Source organism: Zootoca vivipara, chromosome 9 (genome assembly GCF_965207765.1).
Source record: "Zootoca vivipara chromosome 9, rZooViv2.hap1.1, whole genome shotgun sequence".
NCBI classification, from domain to species: domain Eukaryota; kingdom Metazoa; phylum Chordata; class Lepidosauria; order Squamata; family Lacertidae; genus Zootoca; species Zootoca vivipara.
This window is the reverse complement of record NC_142592.1, coordinates 26,185,084-26,207,764: the sequence shown is the minus strand read 5'-3', so window position 1 is coordinate 26,207,764 and position 22,681 is coordinate 26,185,084. Positions and strand designations below refer to the sequence as shown.

The 22,681-nt window shown below is 44.0% G+C and overlaps 1 protein-coding gene across 1 annotated transcript in view; it reads right to left on the bottom strand.

Moving 5' to 3' along the window:
* The window catches only part of SRGAP1 (SLIT-ROBO Rho GTPase activating protein 1), a 117,737-nt gene extending 98,049 nt beyond the window's left edge, over positions 1–19,688 (bottom strand). The window contains exon 1 of the mRNA XM_035128372.3: positions 18,821–19,688. Coding sequence (XP_034984263.1) covers positions 18,821–18,887 — 67 coding nt within the window. The 5' untranslated portion in view covers positions 18,888–19,688. The remainder of the gene's footprint in view (positions 1–18,820) is intronic.
* Positions 19,689–22,681: the final 2,993 nt, after the last annotated feature.

Below are 22,681 nucleotides of genomic sequence, written 5' to 3'. Positions count from 1 at the left end.
GCATTAACATCAAGAAAACTGAATGGAAAGGGTTGTGTTTAATGAAAATGAAATCAATGATATAATTCATTAGCTGGTTATTTATGAAATTTCTACAGTGAAGAAAAATGTACCAACGGGTTGCTGGCTCTTGGGGAAGTGAAAACCACAATTCCCAAACTTCAGATTAATGCAAGCATTTTGTAGGACATGATCAAGACTTTCCTGAGGCACCTGAATCACCGAAATAGAAAAGGCTAACTAAACTTCTATTGTTTAGTTGACACAGTAATCTATAAGCTATCAAAGTGAAGAATAGAGTTCATTGCTGACTTCCTTGCCAAAATGAAACATTTATAGCATTGTGGAAGCTAACCTGTCCCTTATCTCCGTATTTCCAAACTACGGCACTATACCAACAATACCCAAGGAAGGTTATTATGGCATCAAAGGTGGATAGCCCAGTTCAAAGGGTTAAGATTGAGTATCAAATACAGTATGTGGAAACATTCCAAATCTTATGTACTGTACAGAGAATCAGACCATTGGTCCAGGGTTTCCCAAACATGGATCTCCAGCTGTTTTTGGACTACGATTCCAATCAGCCCTGACTACTGGTCCTGCTACATAGGAGCCAACTCCTTGGGGCTGTGGGGGCCTATATTTGAGGGGGCTGGGCGCCACAAAGGTTGTGGCCATTCCCATTCAAATGATGTGTGTGCACTGTGTGGCCATTCCCATTCAAATGATGTGTGTGCACTGTGTCATGTGATCGATTATGCAGGGTGGGGCTGCTTACCTGGGCCCCCACAATATTTTATTCATGTTGGCACCCCTGCTAGGAATGATGGGAGTTGTAGTCCAAAAACAGCTAGAGACGAACGTTTGGGAAACCCTGATCTAACCCAATACTGTCTACACTGGCTGGCAGCAGCTCTCAAGGGTTTCAGATAGTTTTTATTTTTTTCAGTCCTACTGAGAAATGCTGAGAATTGAATCAGGGATATTCTGCATGCATAGCAGTTCTTCTACCACTGAGCTACAGCTCTTCCCCAAATATACACCACCATGGACTGATTTTACAATATCTGCAGTCCTATAATGCATTGATTTGCTATATGAAGTCACTGATATATTTCCATTCATGAGCATGACATATTTTAAAATTTCCTTATTTGTCCTTCTTGTTTCCTAAAACTTTTCTGCATCACATTCATTGTTGCACATTTTTTTCTGGCCGTATTGACATTTCATGTGTTAATGGAGCCATAAGCATTCCGATTACGCAATAAAGACAGTCAACGCAGCTGACAGAATGTTGTTAACATTTGCCGACAGCAGCTGGATAGGACTGGCCATGTGTTTGTTTATGTAATAGACCACTATGCCCCATGCAGTTTAAGCTTTTATCTGTAACCATTTTCTAGCACTGTTTTCGAAGCAGTGAAAAACCTTCCAGTAAATGCAAAAGTAGGTCTCTTGGTGTTACATAGGTTTTAAAAGATTAAAATGTCAAGATGTCAGCCTTTTTCAGTTTGCAGGTTTGCATTTTGTACGTACAGTTATGTGCAAATAAGCAAAATGGTTTCCCCACGTTTCATCTTCCTTACTATAGTTCAGTTTGAAGACTTGGGTGGCTAGGCCAGTCAGAGAAATCGTTTGCTCTATTTAGTATTTCATTAAAAGTCACAAAATGTAACGTGACACATGTCAAGGGAACACCATGATTCAGCATACAGCCGATATGGAAATTGCACAATTGCTTTGTAGTGTTTTACTGAAGGAGGGTGAATGAGATTTCCAAGCCTAGGAGATTAAAGGTAGTGCCAGGACATTTCCCTTCTCCTTTCCCTGGCAAGGCTAGGGGGAAAAGAACAGCACTGGAAACCATGTTTCTTGAGAAGGAAAGAAAGCAGGAAAAGGAAAGCTGGATCTTGAGGCAAACGGCCTGGTGTGGGAAACCCAACCACATGGCATTGGTGGTAGGGGAGCAGAGGGTTGTGAGGCAGAACATGAACACTGGGAAGCTTGTGTGGCCTCAAGGTCCCTGGACCTGCGCTAAAAGTCTTCTTCAGCCTCTCTCTGAGGTCAGGTGGGCTGGGTTACAAAGGGCAATGTATATTCTGCACCTTATATAACTTGTGTAGAATCACACGAAATATGCAACTGAAATTTGCAACTGATTCCCCTTGTCAAGAGGATTAGCAGAAAAAGGAAAAACTATTTAAGGAATTGTACTCTGCATAGGTGCATGTAGGTAATTAATGCAGTGAAGTTTACTGGGGTGGCAAGCAGCAAATTTAAATGTCTCCTCTTAAACGAAGGAGGAGGCGCAAGGCAGATTCCATCTGGATGTTGTAGTCAGAGAGGGTGCGGATATCTTCCAGCATCTTGCCAACAGAGATCAGCCTGTTTGGTCATAGGGAATGCTTTCTTTATCTTCAAGGTCTTGGCCGTGATGTTCTCAGTGGTGTCACCTCCTTCCACTGGAAGACTGCTTACAACACTTCATGAAGAAACATCTGTAAACTTTCAGGCATATATATATATATATATATGCACATGCAAGTATGATGTGGCTGGGGATAACAGAGAAGCAGTTTGGCTTCTTGCCCACGCCAGCTGCCTGGAATGAAAGTCCAGGTATGCTGAAGGAGTGTGGGGGTGGAAGAATATAGAGACACGGGAGGGGCTGTTTATAGGCAGCAAAGAAATCAGTAGGCAAACTGAAGAAAGAAAAAATTTTTTTAATGAAGTTAAGAGTGTGAGAATGGTTAACGGGTGTTTAGGAGGGATAGGCTGTGCTCAATCCTACCTGATGAGTTGTGGTTCTTAGGCCCAAGAGCAGAGACCACAGGTGGCTGAGAACAGTCTGACAGCTGTGATCTTGTGACTAACACAGTAGCAAGCCTAAACTTGTTTAAACACATATATGGAAGTAGAATGTCCATACCTGTATGCTGCAATAGCAGAACTGAGACATAACCCACAATCTCTTATGGGCGCAAAATGGCAAAAGAGAACAGACTGTTAGGTAGCTATAGGACTGAGCAGGGCCTTTGCCTCCACATGACAGTAAATGCTGTTTAAATATTGTGAAAGCATACAAAGAGTTCACTGCAAAGAGGTCTTTGGGAACAGATTATGCAATATTCTAGAAGATTCAGCAAGCAACAGAGTAAGATAATCTGAAGCATTGAGAGAAATGCCATCAGAGTCCAGATGAAACTTGGTTCTGTGCTTTTCACTAAATAAGCATTCAGGAGCAAATGACAAATCTAGATAAGCGGATGAAGCTAAACTGAAATTGGATCATTAACATGGAGGCAATGCTGGTGGTTAATTCCAATGCTCAGAAAGAAAAAATTATTGTCTAGTGTTTGAAATGAGGTGGTAGTAATCGCCCCATCTGACTAAGTGTGGAACTTGGAGATGCTCCTGAATCCTGCTCAGAGTGGTTTTGGGGCACCTTTTACCACTTGCATTTGTGTTACCAACAGAGATCTTGGCACACGCTGATCTTATCCATGCTACTGTAACCTCAAGGACTGAACACAGCAATATTCTTGACATGAGGCTCCCCTTGAAGATGACTTAAAATCTCCAGGTGGAAGAGAATGCTAAATCTCACATACTGGAAGGAGATTATTTATTCTGTCACTTGTGTAGCAGCTGCACTAGTTGCCTGTGATGTGAACTTCTGGGCCCAATTCAAGGTGCATGTTTTTACCCTTTTAAAGCAATTCATAGTCTGCATACAACATTCCTTAGATACAATCTCTCCTGACACATTATGATAATTTGATGAGGACATGCTTATATCTTTGTTACAAGAGTTTAAATAAGTCTGCTTTTAGGGGCTAGGCCTCGATTGCAATTGCCTCAAACATCTGGAATAATTGCCCAATCGCTGCAAGTAAAGAGCTGTAAATCCCACTTAATTCATGGGTGGCTTTTTTGGCAAGGTAATTGAAGGGCTGTTCTGATTAATTTAATGTAAGAACCAGGACTTGTTACCCACCAGCTGTTCAGTTTTCTTAACTGCCAGGCATGAGCCGCGGGCAGTAGCCTAGGTGAGTCAAGAGCCACGAGACAGCTCAGAACCGAAAAGCATTTCTGATTAGAAGGAGCAATGGAAACCACAGGCCTATAGAAGATGCACTTTCAACACCCATCAGCTGATGAGCAGCAGAAGCATGCCTTACTCTAGCGTAGGAACAATCAGAAGCTTTCCTTTGTAGCCACATTGGTACCTGCCCCATACCTGACATCACATATGCCATATGGTATCAGGTGTGAGGCAGCTGTGTGTGATTTAGGGAAAATAGCCTGGTGGGCCAAATGGGGAGACATGGTAGGCCCAGCTTGAGCCATGCAGCAGAGGTTCCCCACCCTTCACTGGAGTTTGAGCAAGGCTCAATTGAAAAAAAGAAAGTACTTGTGTTTTCCTGCCTGCCCAGAAGCAGCCAGGTCACGATCCGAAAGTTCATCACATAATCCTTGATCGTGCTCTTCACTCATCGGCCAGGAGCAAGTTTCTTGCTCCATATCTAAAGGGAATCGCCGATGATTTGAATGAAGCCAAACTGAGATATCTACTAAATGATGAAGACTCCTTAAGATCACTCACGGTTGCCAGATTCTTGATCAACATCCTATCCCTAAAGAAGAAAAACGGACTCCTGTGCGGTTCGGATAACCCTTTTAAACCATGATTTATGTTTTAGGATGTAATTAGGTGATATCATCATTGATGTATTTTATTAATTTATGAGCAGAGGGCGATGTTTCTGTTGTAAATTTATTGTATTGTATGTTGTTGGTCTTTTGTTTTGTTTTTTTTGTTTTTTTGGGGGGGGGTTGTTTTTGTAAGTTTTTGGCTGTTTTAAATTTGGAGGTTTAAGTACATATATGTTGGTTTGGGAAATTGTTGTGTGATGGGCCAATGGCCGTAATAAATATCAATCAATCAATCACGATCCGAAAGTTCTTTCCTGATAACTTTTCCACATGGAGCAATAGCCAGTAGTTCATGACACCTACATTCAAATAACGTATAAAAATAAGTGTGTTTTGAGATTAGCATTTAAACATGCCTTCCAGAACAGCTTATTTTAACTATTTTTTCTTAATCATAGGAATAGGACAGAACAGACTTAAGAAGAAAATATGTAGAAGTGACAATGACTGATCAATCCATTTCGAACCGTAAACCGAAATGATACAGTCTTTGCTGTCCCATCTTTGTAACTGGAACACAAATTTGCAGGTGTATCTACAAACAGAAGCCCATTAGCCTTCTGTTCTCAATATACGTACTTGCTTTGCAAGTATATACATGAATGCATAACCCTCTACTCATCCAGTTTGAGGGATTTATCATTATTTTACCATAGCAATGTACATATGGGCACTGTGAACGATAAAAACTTGCCTGGGATACTGGAGCGCAGAAAGAGATGACTATGAAAACCAATGCAAAACCATAAACCTGTAAAATACAACTGTGAAATCCTGTGATACAGTGAGCCTCTGATCTATTACCAACCTAAGCAAGACTCTAGTTGGCAGCCTTTAGCCTATATATTCCATGTCCCGTCACTAATCTCCCCCAAGCCGTTCTGGAACTATCTTATTAGCATTCTGCTGCACAGTCCATAAGGGAATTAAAGATTTAGAGAATTCTCGTTTACCAAATGTTTCACTGACTTTAACCTTCTGACCCACTGTGGCTACATTGACCCATTAACATTATTAAAATCAATTGCAAGGGCAAAAGGTCTCACAGAGCAAGTTCCCCCTTTGTACAGGGCAGAAACTACCCTACATTGAGCTGAAGTAGGGTGCTTAGCTACTCACATGTTGTGCAAGATAACCAGCTCTTTAATTAGCAGAACAGCTGTGCTTTAAAAAATGGTGTTTGAACTGTGGTAGCTTTCTGTAAGCTATGCAATACATAAATACAAATATGATAAGCTTGAAAGAGTATGTAAACACATTTCTTGATGAGCTGCAGGAACTTAATATATAACAAAGACCTTGGTAAGTGAAAGGGAATTTCAGCTTGTTAATTCACAGGATTTCAAGCTAATAATCATTCATGATGAAACGTCAGCATGCACTAGCTCAGCCGGTTTCTGCTAGGCAGAAATTTTAAGCTAATGCCACACAAGAAATATATATTTATATATGTGTGTGCTGCTCCACTGGGAGACACTCTGGGTTCGAAATGTATCATTTCTTTATCATCTCTAATGCTCTTGCTCACATAGCATAAAAATATAAGCTTTCTTGATCTGTTAAACCACAAGTGTGTGACAGCAGTCTTTTGAAAGTGTGTCAAATCTCAAATTAAGAAGGAAACAGAGGGAAAATGCGAAAACGCAAGACAATTTTAGTATAGGCTCTAGAGTGCCCATTATCTACATTCTGAAACACTCGAATGCTGCTATAGTTCAGCTAGCTGTGCATCTCCTGTGGAGCCTGATGTTCCTATAACTCTTTTCCAAACAAGCTGCCATTATAAGCATACTTCTAATGTTCTGGTACAGGCGTTGGCAAGGTTATCCGGCCATGGGCCAGACGGGCACTGCGCAACGCCAGAAATGGCGTCTGCGTATGTCCGCAGTGCCAGAAATTGCTTCTGCAGCTGCGCAGACGCCGGAAATCGCAGAAGCGATCTTCAGCGTCTAGGCATGCGCAGACGCGATTTCCGGCGTCTGCGCAGGAGCCATTTCCAGCGCTGCTCGGTGAGTCCCCGCACCGCGCTGTGTCAGTTTAGCACAGCGCGCGGGGGACTTGCCGAGCAGGCAGCTTGATGACCAGGCAGCTCGTGGGCCAAATAAACGGCCTCCGTGGGCCGTATCCGGCCCATGGGCCGGAGGTTGCCGACCTCTGCTCTGGTATATGTATCTAGACCAGGGGTCTGCAACCTTTAAGACAAAAAGAGCCACTTGGACCCGTTTCCGAAGAAAAAAAATAAACTGGGAGCCGCAAAACAGGGACGTAATTAGAAATCAGAGGGCCCCATAGCAAAATTTGCTATGCCCAATAATCAATGCCCCAAAATGCCATAGAAAATTAATCAGGGCCCCAGTGTACCATAAATCATAATCAGTGCCTGATGTAAATAATAATTAATAATGAGGGCCCAATGTCATCCTCGTCATTATAAAAATAACTTTGAGTTTGGGCTGCCTTGATTACTGGGAATGGGCACCAGCAACCACTGCCTTATGAGTTTGGGCTGCCTTGATTACTGGGAATGGGCAAAACTCTGACTCCCTTATTAGGACACCTGTATGGTTTCATGTGTGTTGCTCCTATCAAGTGAACTTATAAAATTTCCTCATATTGAATCAACCCATTGATTAATACATCTACCTCAATCTCCTGACCAGGCCGGCAGGAGGCCACAGGCAGGAGCAGCAGCAGCAAACACGCGCTCCGAGCCCGCAAGCCTTTTCTGCTGCTGGGCAGGAAGAAGCGCGCCCGTTTAAAAAAATAAATAACTCTGCCCCCGCCCCCCGTGAGCCTATTGGCTGCAGAAATGCGGCGGGGAGGGGCTGATGCAGGGAGGGGGCTGACCACGTTCCCCGGGCTGCTAACGTCACCTTGCGTCCTTTTTGCACAGCGCATGCGCACAGCGGAGTTGTGGACTCCAGCGGGCGCCGTGCGGGGCGCAGGCGCACCGCCGCAGCTGTGTGCTCCGGCGGCGGTGGGCACCGCGAGAGTGTCTGGCGGGCGCCACCGCATGGCTCAGGCGGCGCATGTCTCAGACGCCTCCTCCCCTCGTATCCGCTCCAGAGCCGCAGCAAAGGTGTAAAAGAGCCACATGCGGCTCCGGAGCCGCAGGTTGCAGACCCCTGATCTAGACACTACTTCAGCCTTCCCACAATGCACTGGCTGAGGCTGACAGGAGTCACAGTCCAAAAGAAGCCTTTGGAGGGCACCAGGTGGGTGAAGCCTGTAGTATCTTATACCCTTTCTAACAATGTGTTTTGAAGAAGAGTTGCAGATTCCATGAAGGCCTTTGCATGCATAACCATATACACGAAGGTCCCCTTCGTACATATGCTTGTGTTGTATGTCCAAATACCAAGGAAGGAGCCTGCAATGTCCATACTCACGAGTCATATACACAGATGTCAAGGAAGGAATGCACAACAACAGGGGTGGGGCTTTTCATGAACCTGCGTCGCTCGACCTGGGAGCCAAGAACACTGAAACAGGGCTGAGGTGTATGAAACGCAAGATCCAAGAGAAACTTATTTGGAAATGTTTCCATGGTAGGCACATAGGCAGGGCTTACTCTATTGTTTTGTGCAATGCTTACGATATAGAACCTGCATTATTAAATTATAAGATTATCTTCTAAATTATCTTCGTATCTGAAGAAGTGTGCATGTACACGAAAGCTCATACCAAAATAAAAACTTAGTTGGTCTTTAAGGTGCTACTGAAGGAATTTTTTTTAAATTATAAGAGTCATTTATAGTGAAGCTATTTATAGTGAAACTTCTAAAGCATTGTTTAGGTACGAGAGAGAACGTAATAAATATGTATTAAGCCACTGCCCGTATATATGGCATTATCTTTGGTGAACAGTGATTTGGAAGCATATACACATGCTGTCGAAGTGGCAAGACTCCCAGCTCAATGCTCTCTGCTAAGAGATATTCTATGCAGTGCTTTAGAAGAAAGACTACATCTGCTTAAGAGCCTGGAGACACAATATTCATGAATCTACAGTACTGTACTCCCGTTATTTCCCCACTGTGGCCAAATGTAAAGAGTTACAATTATTACTTCATGGAAATCATCGTCTGGCAAATCTGACGGTGTTTGTAGTAATTCAAAGCGTGGTTTACAAGAAATGCCACACCATAAAGAGTTCAATTACAGCATACTTCTTGTAAACTACTATGCCTGTCTTCCCTGCAACAATTTTATAGAGGGCATCTTTAAATTCTCTTTTAATCACTGCGCTCAGTAACACTGCTTCTTCACCACCCAACCACAACATAAAGTGCATGCAATTGCAGTTAGCAATGTTTGTGGGCAAAAGCAAAGGATACTGCCGGCTAGACACAGGAATAGCATGTATCATAACTTAGTTCCAAAATTCTCTTGTCTTTAAAGTGGGACGTGTGTCAGCTATAGTGAGGAAATTGAGGCAAATTCAGATATAATGGGGAAACATGACTTCCTACCTTCTGAATAAACTATGGCAAGACTCAGGTGCTCAAACTTCCCATGTTCTCTTGCAAACCCAGGATGGAAGCATCCACTTCCCGTTTTAAAGTTGTCAAAAGTTAGGAAACGGCACTTTAAGTGCAGCCCAAGAACAGTTCAGGATATGGAATCATTGATTCAGATACAGCCATACCCCATGTGACATCCTCTGCGGGTTGTGTCCTTTCAGGTTACGGACGTGCCGAACCCGGAAGTCCTGGAACGGGTTACTTCTGGGTTCAGCGTGCACAGACACAGCGCTTCAAGATGCGGCCTTTTCATGTTGCGAACGGGCCTCCAGAACGGATCCCGTTCGCAACCAGAGGTACCACTGTACTGGCTTGTTCTCAAATGGTAATTTACGGAGTTTCCCAAGTCTAGATATTGCAGGGGACCTGTTGCTTCTGAAAGAAGAAGAGAGTGGAAGGTTGAACATGTGAACCTTGGCACACTGACTTGTTCACCAGGAAATATTTCCATTTTGAAACCTCTGAACTGGAACCAAGCACTCTTTTTATACACCAAAATGGCCACATTCTCCACGTAGATGGCAGTTCAATTGCTTATAGTGAAACATGATGCATCAGTACAGCTGGGTGATAGCAGCATCACCCAGGTTTTTCCAGAGCTGCACTGCTTCTCTGCTTCCCCAATATTTCTCAACACCATTGACACCATTATATCCACTAAGTGTGAATATAGTAATATTTTCCCACTCTATTTCACTATGGCATGAACAACTAGGAGACTCAGGCACAATGTAGATTGGTCATGTAATGTGCGATTCAAATGGGTCTACTGTGGTTTATGTGGCAAAATGGTAGCATGATAACCAAATGCTAATTTTATCTTGGGGTGCTCCAGAAGTTAAAATAATTACCTTCCCTGCCAAAAAAGGGAGGGAATGATTAAAATGTTGAGTTCTGTTTAATCATTTGTGAAGATGCCATTCATTTTCATCTTGCCAACAATTAAGGAAATATTTGTCCTCATTCATATTTCTTGCCACGATACTACCCACAGAATCAAGTTGGTTATCCTTGGTTACAACTTTGTACCAAACCAAAACTGTCACCTAGAGATCCTAAATATGTTGGGACAAATTTATCTGAAAACATAAATCACAACTTTATTGCTGCAAAAAAGAGACTCTGGACGACTGAGACAGCAGCAGCTGTGTCTCTCACCCAAACACACCCATGAAGAAATTCACAGCTCTCCCTTTCACACTTCTGCAATAAGTGTTGGCAAATGTTCTCCCTACAATATGTATTTACTTCTGAGAAGCAAGCTTAAGAAGTATAATATAAAGCAAGTGTGAAATATCAGCACAACCTTTTAAACCAGGGTCCCCAAACTAAGGGGATGCGGCCCAATCACCTTCTATATTTTTTTTAATAATAATGTTTTATTAATTTTCCAGAAAAAAGGTTAACAAGACACTAAAGACAATAAAAAGAAAGCAAGATAGAAAAAGGAATACAAATACAAAAACAAAACAGAAAACAAAAATATATAAAGCATTGTATCTTATCTCCCTCACAATGTATATTGGGACCTCCTCGGGTTCCCATCCCTGTGGTTCTTATATACGTTTATAATTAGCAAATTCTATATAAAAATATTCACCTTGTAAAAACTTCTTCTTTCCCTCTAAATAACATCTTCACATATTCCACAGTTTTATTTACAACTTAATTTCTAATCTAATTGCCAATCACCTTCTAAATCCGGCCCCTAGTCTGGGAATCAGCATGTTTTTACATGAGTAGAATGTGTCCTTTTATTTAAAATGCATCTCTGGCTTATTTGTGGGGCCTGTCTTGTGTTTTTACATGAGTAGAATGTGTCCTTTCATTTAAAATGCATCTCTGGCTTATTTGTGGGGCATACGTAGGAATTCGTTCATATTTTTTTCAAAAATATAGTCTGGTCCCCCACAAGGTCTGAGGGACAGTGGACCGGCCCCCTGCTGAAAAAGTTTGCTGACCCCTAAACAATCAAAAGTAAGAATAGGGAAAGATAGTTTCTGTGTTTGATGTCTGACCAGTGGCTGTGGCTACACACAACACTAAATAATTGTACAGCTCTCAAACGGCTTAGTTGTCGAACAAATCAGCTCCCAAACGCCGCAAACCCGGAAGTAAGTGTTCCAGTTTGCGAACGTTTTTCGGAAGCCGAACGTCTGACGCGGCTTCTGCTTCAGTGCAGGAAGCTCCTGTAGCCAATCAGACGCCGCACCTCAGTTTTCGAACGGTTTCGGGAGTTAAACCGACTCCCAGAACAAATTAAGTTCAAGAATCAAGGTACAACTGTAAAGCGTAACATGCATGAGCAGAACAGACCCTAAGTTTATCAGCTTCATCTGGTACGCAGGCTGAGACCCTACCTGCCCGCAGACTGTCTCGCCAGAGTGGTGCATGCTCTGGTTATCTCTCACTTGGACTACTGCAATGTGCTCTACGTGGGGCTACCTTTGAAGGTGACCCGGAAACTTCAATTAATCCAGAATGCGACGGCTAGACTACTGACTGGGAGCAGCTGCCGAGACCACATAACACCGGTCTTGAAAGACCTACATTGGCTCCCAGTACGTTTCCCAGCACAATTCAAAGTGTTGATGCTGACCTTTAAAGCCCTAAATGGCCTCGGTCCAGTATACCTGAAGGAGCGTCTCCACCTCCATCGCTCTGCCTGGACACTGAGGTGCAGTGCTAAGGGCCTTCTGGCAGTTCCCTTGCTGCGAGAAGCCAAGTTACAGGGAACCAGGCAGAGGGCCTTCTCGGTAGTGGCACCCGCCCTGTAGAACGCCCTCCCACCAGATGTCAAAGAGAAAAACAACCACCAGACTTTTAGAAGACATCTGAAGGCAGCCCTGTTTAGGGAAGCTTTTAATGTTTAATAGATTATTGTATTTTATTTTTCTGTTGGAAGCCGCCCAGAGTGGCTGGGGAAACCCAGCCAGATGGGCGGGGTATAAATACTAAATTATTATTATTATTAAGCAAAAACTCAGGCTCTCATTCCTGTCCCCACCTCTGAGTCTTCTGCGCACAGCCAGGAGGAGGACCTTGCTCACATTTAATTTCACTTTCCACAAATTCTGGCTTGGTGTGTCCTATGAACCACAGATCATTGTTTAAAACTGACTCAGAACAATGGGTTACATGGCTTGCTTTGCTTAACTAACTAGATTAGTTTAAACCATGATTTCCAAATCATATAGCACAACAACCGTGGAAGCTAAGAACTGGTGACATCCTTCTGCTGGCCACATGGGGGTTGTAAGGAGGAGTATGCAGACCCAAGGCTTTGGTTAGGCTTCTTCTTAGTCATGCATGTAGGGTCAAACCATGGTTTAGCATCATAGAAGAACAAGACCAGTGTGCTATTTTGAAATGCGGCACAAAAACCTCTTTTGGAGCCTAAATGAATGGGCACATTACTTAATACAGTTCAGAGGGACAAGCAGAAACAGAAACTCCTGCGCCTTATTGAATAGAGAAAATTTGCAGGATTTCTCAAGGTTGCACGTGAAACTGTCCACTGCAAACTTAAGTGGATTTTTTTCTGCCTTCTCACACATGCTACATTTGACCAAATTTAACTGTACCACAATTTTATTTTCTTCCCTGGAAAAATGATAGCTCTCTTATGGTTTAAACCAATTTTCATCTACTTTGAGATTATTGGAAGAAGACAGTTACATAGCATGGATTTCGTATACTTCGTTCTGCTAAAACTTCTTTCCTAAACACCTGCTGCTAATACGAAATCTTTTTAAAAGTAGGGCACAGAAGATTCAAGTAAATATTAATTATTACACTGAGGCTTAGGCAAATACTAAATGTTCAAGATCAGAAAAAGCAATATACTTTGTCACTTCCATAATTCAGAATTCTGAAATGTTATCATTTAAAATGTTATCATTGGATGTTATCATTTAGCAGTAGGTGTTTTGTGTTTGAGAGAACTATGGTGGTGCAATGACTAGAATATTAGGTGTGTATGTGAGAAGCCCAAGTCTGTTCAGATAATCAATGGCTGGCAATTCATCGGGAGACAATGGGCAAATCACTATCTCTCTTGTTTCACAACACTATATCCTGAGGTGGCCTGGCAATGATGCCACAATTACAAGCAACTTATCTGGTGAAAATTCAGAAAAAGAAACATCTGCACCACACACCTCTGACCTAAGAACCTGGCCACTGTTGTTAGACAAACTCCAGCTATTTAAACTAATTCATTAAATGGTGCATATGATAATATTCCATCTCCCCCAGTCCATGTTGTGTTGAGTCTACACTGCCTCCTGTACCATCTGCACTGTGACTCAAATGGATACTGGATGGGTTACAATGGCAAGTGCAGACTGCATGGTCAGAAAAGTATTTCTAAACTACACTGCTCCTGTTTCTTCCAGATAATAATCCCTACATCAGGAAGTACAGGAAACTGCTATGCAGAAGCAGTATTATAATCTAGGGATTTTTTGCATATTATATGGTCACCCACACCGATACGGCCTTGAACAGCAGTTACCAAATGTGAAATATAGCATTTCACCATGCAGACTTAACAATATTCACTACAAACCTTTCTTTATCAGGAAGTTTGCAGTGACCTGGAGAAGACTGCCAAATCAGCCCCTTGAATTACTGAATAAATAGAGCTTGTTATATGCCAACAGCTGCCACATGGAGTAACTTGAAACTTCTTTCAAATGGCAGCTGTAATGTATAACTTGGCCTTCAGAAGTATAATTGCTGGGTTCCTGTAAAGATTAATAGATAAAAGCTTGTACTCCATAGGTTAGGCTAGGCCTCGATATGCAGTTAAAGCCTAAGATTTTTTTTAAAAAAAATATACCGTACTAATAAAACACCAGTGACTTATGGCATTTCCTTGTACTAAGTCGTTCAACTGAAGCATCTCACTAAATTATCCAACTAGTTTTAATGGAATGCAAGGCACATTCTCTCAATGTGTCATGCTAATTATTTCGGTGTTTCTTCAATAAGTCAAAATACAAGACTTGAACAAAGTCAAGCTCTAGCAGCCCCTGTAGAACACTGTAGAACACAGATAATCTTTTACATATTCTAATACTAGTAGATCTCATACACAATGACTGACTTCGAACTCTGTTTATATATTATTAAGGTTAAATATCATTGTTACATGTTAACAATGGTTCCATGCTGTTGTTCTTGAAGTATTTTCCAAGTTTTACCAGGACATGGAAAAACACAAATGTCTGACTTGAAGCAGAGGAGCTCAGACTAGCAGATGCTGGAAGAGGTGCTCTATCAAGTACTTGGGACCCAAGTTGTGTAGGACATGGAAAAACACAAATGACTGACTTGAAGCAGAGTGGCAAAATGCAATTTGTAAACTACCAGTCTCATCGCCCATTCGGATGCAGAATTCAGCACGCCATTCGACCCAACAGCCCTTGGGTCAAATTCTCCCCATAAGCCTTCAGGGGGAGAAATGTCTTCTTCTGACTTCACAAGCCTGGAAGTGATGACAACAACTGTGCCTTCAATGGAAAGTTCCACAATGAGAGTTCCACAACAGAGAAGGCCCAGTTTCTCATCATCAACAACAAATCATGGCCATTGATGGGAGCACATATAGGGCTCCCCTGCAGATCTTAGGAGCTCAGACTAGCAGATGCTGGAAGAGGTGCTCATCAAGTACTTGGGACCCAAGTTTTACCAGGACATGGAAAAACACAAATGACTGACTTGAAGCAGAGTGGCAAAATGCACTTTGTAAACTACCAGTCTCATTGCCCATTCGGATGCAGAATTCAGCACGCCATACCTAATTCTGCACACAACTGCAGCCTTGTGTACTTTGGCTTAGACCCAGCTACAGTCATGCACATCTAGCCAAAGACAATTAACGGCTCCAGGATGTGGGCATCCATCCCCAAAGCACACCCCTACATATCCAACTGGTCCAACAGGGGCTAGCGCAACCATGGATCAAGATACAAATTTCCACCTGCCTTAGTTGAAGGCAAAGAAACATATCCCTGTACACATCTCACTTGCCAGATATGACATTTATCATCATAGTCCTTTATTAACAAAGGCTATTTCTGCAAACTGAACGCTTCATTTTGTGACGAAAACAGTCTATGTGGACTAGAGTGAGGAGCACGTCTATTTTCTTGTGGCCAGATATAAGAAAAAGTAAACTAGACTGTCATGTTGACATGCTGCAGCCATTTGGGTGGAGCTTATTCTTTTTGTAAGGAAAATAACTGAGGAAAAATAGGATAATTATTTCCACTGGGATAAACTACACATTTGAGACTGTTGTTGTTTATGAAAAGTGTACTGCAAAGAACAGCCCCAGCAACCACTTTATTCACCACGTTTGTTCTTATTCCTGAATTCAACGATATAGCCAGTTATCTAAAAACATGACAGCCCAAATCCTTTTCCTTGTATGGTTATTTTATTATTATTTATTCCTACTTTTGGAGGAAGGTTGGTATATTAATGCAATAAACATATACATACATTCCTAGACCACCCTTTGGCCCAAGGTAACACACAATATTTCCAATAAAATTCGTAAAATATGAAAACCATTCTAATACAAAATTGTCGACCGCAGACCAACAGCTCTTGGGTCAAATTCTCCCCATAAGCCTTCAGGGGAAGAAATGTCTTCTTCTGACTTCACAAGCCTGGAAGTGATGACAACAACTGTGCCTTCAATGGAAAGGAGTTCCACAATGAGAGTTCCACAACAGAGAAGGCCCAGTTTCATCATCAACAAATCATGGCCATTGATGGGAGCACATATAGGGTTCCCCTGCAGATCTTAGGAGCTCAGACTAGCATATGCTGGGAGAGGTGCTCTATCAAGTACTTGGGACCCAAGTTGTGTAGAACTTTATGTGCCAAGTCAACATGAAGTCTGGTATTGCTCAGAACAGAATATTTTCTTTTTAAAAAGTGCCCAATGCTCTGTTAAATCTAGCATGCTCACAGAATCCACAAGCCCAAAATCATTTGGTGGTATAGGTAGTTCGGTGTTTCCTTCTTTTCCCATGTTTAGCAAATGCAAAAACAAAACCCATTAAACTGTATATAAGTTTGTTTCATCTGAATAACATACTTTCCCCACTAAAGTTTAATTTGTTTTCAACACAGAATACACACAACCATTTAAATTATTTCTATTCTAGTACTGCTACTACTTCGTAACTGTGTTCTGATAGTTGTCCCATATATCCCTGTGAAGCAACTGAATTCCTCAGATGGAACACTGCTGAGAGCTTAGCTATGTCCCAGGGGTGCAGTTGGCTTGTACAAGAACTCCCAGGCATTTTGTGTTACAGAGCTCCCTAGGAAAAGAGACTGATGGTTAAACCACTCTGCAAGGGGTAGAAAGGTATCCTAACAACTCTGAGCATCCTTAACAAACTACAGGACCAGAGTTCTTTGGCAGAAAGGCACGACTGTTGAAGCAATATAACAGTGTTTTAAATACATAGTGTGGAAGTGGCCTGGATTCAATTACTGGTACCAGCTGAAACTAGATAGGCTCCTAGCATTGTGATATTTAGCGACCTATTGAGACTTTTTGTTTAAGAAGGCTTTCCTTCGAGATCGATTCAGTAATCTGTGCAGCAATCTGAAGGAAGTGGGGTTTTCATACCCCCATACTCTGGAGGCACCAGCTAGGGGGCATTCATCCTTCAAGCTGGACACTCACGTAAGATTCTGAGACAGTTCTGGCAAAGAACTGTAAAGCCAGTCATACATTTCAAAGCCATGTGTGATTGTACAGTAGACAACGCATGCCTGGTCTTTTTCTGGCTGCTGCTCCACATTAAAAAGCTAGTAGGGTGGAACTATAGCAGGCACCCCCAAACTTCAGCCCTCCAGATGTTTTGGACTACAATTCCCATCATCCCTGACCACTGGTCCTGTTAGCTAGGGATAATGGGAGTTGTATGACAAAACATCTGGAGGGCCGCAGTTTGGGGATGCCTGAACTATAGCCATAGGTACCCAGTTGCTTGTCTGGGAACCCTTAGTGTAGAGATCAAGGTTTCCCAAACTTGGGTCTCCAGCTGTCTTTGAACTACAACTTTGAACTAGCAGGACCTGTGGTCAGGGATGATGGGAATTGTAGTCCAAAAACAGCTGGAGACCCCTTTGGGAAACCCTGGTGTAGATCAGGCATCCCCAAACTTCGGCCCTCCAGATGTTTTGGACTACAATTCCCATCTTCCCCAACCACTGGTCCTGTTAGTTAGGGATCATGGGAGTTGTAGGCCAAAGTTTGGGGATGCCTGGTGTAGATGAACAGAGTTCTACCAAAGCCAACAGGACACTATGTGAAATGGAGTTCCTGATGACATCACATGTTGGATTTACATATACAAAGGGAATTTCATTACTATGGGCAAACTCAAAATTGCAATACAGTATAAACTTTTATTATGTTCCGTATGCACGCCAGAGCAAATTAATATAGCCCACATTAGTTTTCGACCAATAAAGTGAAGAACTTAAATCAGCACATACAAGGAACATGAACTAGCATATTTCTAGAAGGAAGATCTCGTTTGTTTCCAAGAGACATTTTATTCAAAAGCTGCCAAGTGCTAGAAAACAGACGCTGCAGATATAATGAAGCTACAGAACAGGAAAGTGAAACTCTTAAAATATTATGTATGGTTGTATAAACACATATTCTGCTGTGACATAAAAATAAAAAAGCAATCACGGAGAAACAGAACTGATGTACAATATAGGCAGGGAGGATGTTGTAGCATTGTTTCTACTGTTAACTGCTTTTTAAAAGGCTACCAACATTTGTAACTACTGAACATTTGTAACTGATTAAATGGAAGGTGCATGGTCTAAGCCAGCCACTCCAGATACAGGGGAGCTGTCAATCACTTACAACCCTCCCTTTCCCAAATCAATGTCCAGTACACCCTCAAAGGGCATCCTGGACATAAATTAAGTGTAGCAATTGCAGTCTACGCTGTTAAAACTATGCAATCAAGCAGTATTTTTTACAAAGAAAAACGAAGAGAGTCCTCACTTCCAGTTTAACTGTGGCTTGGAAAGAGAGGGGCTGGAGAAGGCTATTCAAAGAATGGGTCTCCCAGCTTCCCTCTTGCTGTGCAAAGCCCATTTCCCTTTCCACACTGGATACTGTGACTCTATTCACCAGATGACTGTGTGATGAGTCTTCAACTGGAAGCTGGGGCACTTATCACCTAAAATGGTTTAAGCTTATCCCCCATGACACACACTCGCCTACCAATTTATCACACTCTCAAATCAGCGAGTGGCCTGAGCGGTACAAAGGTGGACTTTCCCCCACCCTTTCAAACCCCTTTCGATTGGGGGGGAGGGGCGGATTTAGCCAGGATTATAACCCCCGTTATAATCTGAGGATGACAATTTGGGGGGGGGGGTAATTACTCGTAATAGAAAGATGTGCGCTCGCCTCCTTGCATTGGAGTTAAGGAAGGGTAAAAACAAACCCAGATGAGGAGGGTCTGAAAAGAGGAGGCGGCTTCACTGTCCCGCCCCGATGGCCACCCCAGACTTCTTACCTTTCACTTGACTTTCATATTCGGCTACGATCTCCTTGTCCTTCTTGAATCTGCTCGGGGTTGACATATTATCCGCCCGGTTCTTCTTTCAGAGCGAGGGTAGCTGGGTGGGTGGGGAACACCTGGCAGAGTTTCGCGCGGCACAATTTGTAATTGCGGCGCTTACAGGCAGAGATCTTCCTCGAGGTGGGAAGGACGGGCGAGCGACTTCGCTGCGCGTCCCAAGCTAGATCTGCCGGCGATCGTAGCTGAAAAGGCGAGAGAGAGAGAGGACTTTTAGGCTAATCCCGGAGCAGGCACCATCTCCAGGGCGCGGCAGCAGCAACCAAAGGCTGGGCGTCGAAAGCGGCCGGGACCAGCCCTTCCCCTCGAGTCTCGGCAAATCCCTCGCTCCTCTCTTCCTGCGGCCGCTGCCTTTCACTCAGTCCGCGCCAGAGCCGGGACGGCCGCCCGCAGCATCGCGGGACCGAGGCGGCGAAATTTCGCCTGCGGACCAGAAATTTCGCCTGCGGCTGCGAGCACGACGAGAGCCAAGCAGACGGGACTCGGGCAGGGGGCGCCTCAGAGCGGATCCTTGGTCCGCCGCCGCCGCCGCCGGGCTGCTCCGAAACAAAAGTTCTCGCTCCCCCCTAATGGCTTCTCCGCCTTCCCACTATCTCCGGAGCCAAGCCCCTCGGGTCGCCGCAGCCGCTGCTGCTACCACGCCTTCGCCGCCTCAGCCGCGCTCTCCTCCTCTTCTCCGCAGCTGCTGGCCTGGAAATGCTGGCGAAGGCGCGGATCCCACCCGAAGCCGCCGCGCGCAGGCGAGAGACTAAGCCGCCAGCCCGGGAGCTTCCAAGCGCCTCGCGGGTTCTCCTTCTGCCGCCCCTCCCCTGCGCCGAGCCGACACCCCTGGCGGCCAATGGGGGCCGCGCCGCCTCGGCCTCTGCCCAATGACAGGAGGGCGGAGGGCGGGGTTTAGCAGGCCAGGCTGCCCGGATGCCTCCCGGGGTGAGCGAGAGCGGACCCTGCCCAGGCTCGCGCTGGAGGCTGCGCCTAAAGCGCCCGCTTTGCCGGGCGAGATGCCGCTAGGAAGGGAGAAGGGAGGGTTCTTGCTAGCAGCTGCAAAAGGGGAAGCGGCGGGGCGAGAGGAGGAGGGGTGGGGTGGGGGTTCTTCTCCCGGTTTCTCGCTCCAGGAGCATATGGTGAGCGGGGCTTTGCTAGGGAAAGGGGTGCGAGGCAGAGATAAGGTTTCGGGAGGGCCCTTGATCTTGGCGTGGAAAGTTAAATCCGCCGCTGTCTGGCTGGAAGTGGGAGGGGGAAGGCTGCTTAGTTTGGGGATCACGCTTTTGCAACCTTGTCGCGCGACCGCCGGAGCATTGTTTCTATTCTACAGTATTGGCTTGGAAGCCCCAGTTCATCAGGCTGGTTCCTGCTTGCATCGCTTGCTGCCACCAGCCATCAAGACGTTTCGTTGAAACTGCTAGAAGGCGATAGGGGGGCTCAAGGGTTAATCGCACCCTCCCAGCTTCGCTCCCTCTACATTACCTGAGATGCGGGCAGCTTCCCTTCTGATGTGACCACAGTCTCGATGCGAAGTGACCACACCCATCTTTGTGGAGGGGACACACACACACACAGACACACACGAGTCTCCGGTAGAGTGAAATCTGAATAGTAGGCGAGGCCCTTCTTGCCTGTGGATCTCAAAAGTGTGTATTTTAAGCAGCACGGAACAACATAAAGCAGCTGGGATTTTGCTTTTGTTGCTCAATAAGAAGCAAAATCAACCAAGCCTTTCATAACATTTTTATTCAGGCTGGCTCTGGCAGTGACTGAACATCAGGTCAATAATTGTTGTTTTTTTGCAGGGGAGAGTATTTTTTAGTTTTTCTCTCACTATGTATTTCATTATTATCCTGCATTTGCTCCGAGCAGCTTCCAAGGACAAACACTTGCCCCCCCTCTCTTTTATTCTCACAACAGCTCTTGGTTAGACTGAGAGATATAGCAACACGTCCAAGGTCAGTGAGCTGAGTGGGGATGTGGACCCAGGTCTGCTAGTCTGACACTCCTAATTTGTTAGACCTCACGGGTTCTCTAATATGAACAAAGCATTGTAATTAAACAGAAAGTTTAGGAGTCAGATATGGGCCGGCCCAGGACGTATTGTCATTTCAAGCAAAACAAAAAAGGCTGTATCTGCCTTCTCCTCTTCCTCAGTCTGCCATGGCTGCCACCATCTCCCATCCCAGAGGGCTCAGTGGTGGAAACAAATCTGGGTTCAGAGAAGTCAGGAGTGAGCTTTGCCTTGTGCTTCCACCAGGAAGCCCATCTCATGCTTTGAGTCACACACACCCGGTCCATATAATTTAAAGCAGTGGTTCCCAATTGGTGGTCTACGAACCCCAGGGTTCAACGTAACTCACCCAGGGTGTGTGTGGCACCATTCACATAACAAAAACTACCATAAACATATCAACGTTTTCTAAAAAGTAAGCAGTCCACGCACTGGCAGAGAACGGGAGTGTGGAGGGAGTGGGCCGCTCCCGGCACCACTATTCCAGTAGGGTGCTATCGCGGCAGCCACCCCACCCCCGGACACACGCAGCGCGCCACACCCCCAGAACATGCACCACACCCCTGCAGGCAATGCATCACGCCCCTACCTGCTCTCTGCCCCTGGGTAACGGAGCATGCAGCTACACCACTGAGTCCACAGCTTGACCCTATAAAAGCAGTGGGTCTGCAATACTTGGCTAATTGAGAACCACTGATTTAAAGCAGAAGAAGATGCATTAATTTATTTGAAAGTTCCATCCCTACCAGAGAGGAGTGGCAAACCAAGCTAATGGACTATGTCAAGATTGCAAAACTGAATGGAAAACTCAGAAATCAAGAGGACAATAACTTTATAAAAGAATGGGAAAAATTTATAAGCTAGTTAGGAGACCACTGTAAGCAGATGGAAACATTAGCAGGATTTTGATCTCACTTATAGTGTAAGAATTACCACGGATAATATGGTCTGATATAAAAATCTGAGTATGGAAGAATATGCAGTAATAAATGTTTAAAATGGAACTCCATGGAGGGAGTGGGAGAAAGTCCTGAGATTTGGAGGAATCTCTTTATATGGATATGTTTTTCTTTTCTTTTTTTGTATATAACTTTGTACTTGTAAAACCAAATAAAAATGATTTTAAAAATATATATTTCAAAGTGCCAAATTGTCTATGACGACATAAATTTGACAGCCGTTCTGGGATCTCTTGCTTGCTTTCCTGCCTGATGGCTACTTAAATGTGCAGAACTTTCAGCAGAGTTCCTCGTGTGTTACAGCGGAAGCCACGTTCCATATATGGCCATTAGGGTGACGTATGCAGTCATGTTTCACAGTAGGCTTGGGAACATGCCAGAGGTCGAAGCTTTTTTTTGAGCAACAGAGATAAATGTTAGTTTCTGGATTATATCTGGACTCTAGGGCAGCTTGGCTGAATTAACCACAGTAACCATTTCCCTCCCCTCTCTTAAGGATTGCAGAAGGATTGTACATTATTACATTGGTGTAATCTTCTTCCAAGATGTTTGAAGGAGTCAATAAGCTCAGGGCTTCAGACTAAAGTCGTCTCTGACTTACATGCCACGCAATCACATTGCGGTGGCTTGGATCACAGAGAGTAAGTCCCAGGAGCATTTAGGCTTTTAAGTACCAGAGGCAAAGATGGGAAGAACTTCTAAGGACATGAGCAAGATTATTGCAGAAAACCTATTTTTACATACGCTGGCTCAGGAAGGCACTTCATTAATGCTTTCATTTAAAACACAGAGAAAGGCAGAAAATTGTCATGTTTTGGTTCCACCCACACCCAAGTTAGTTTC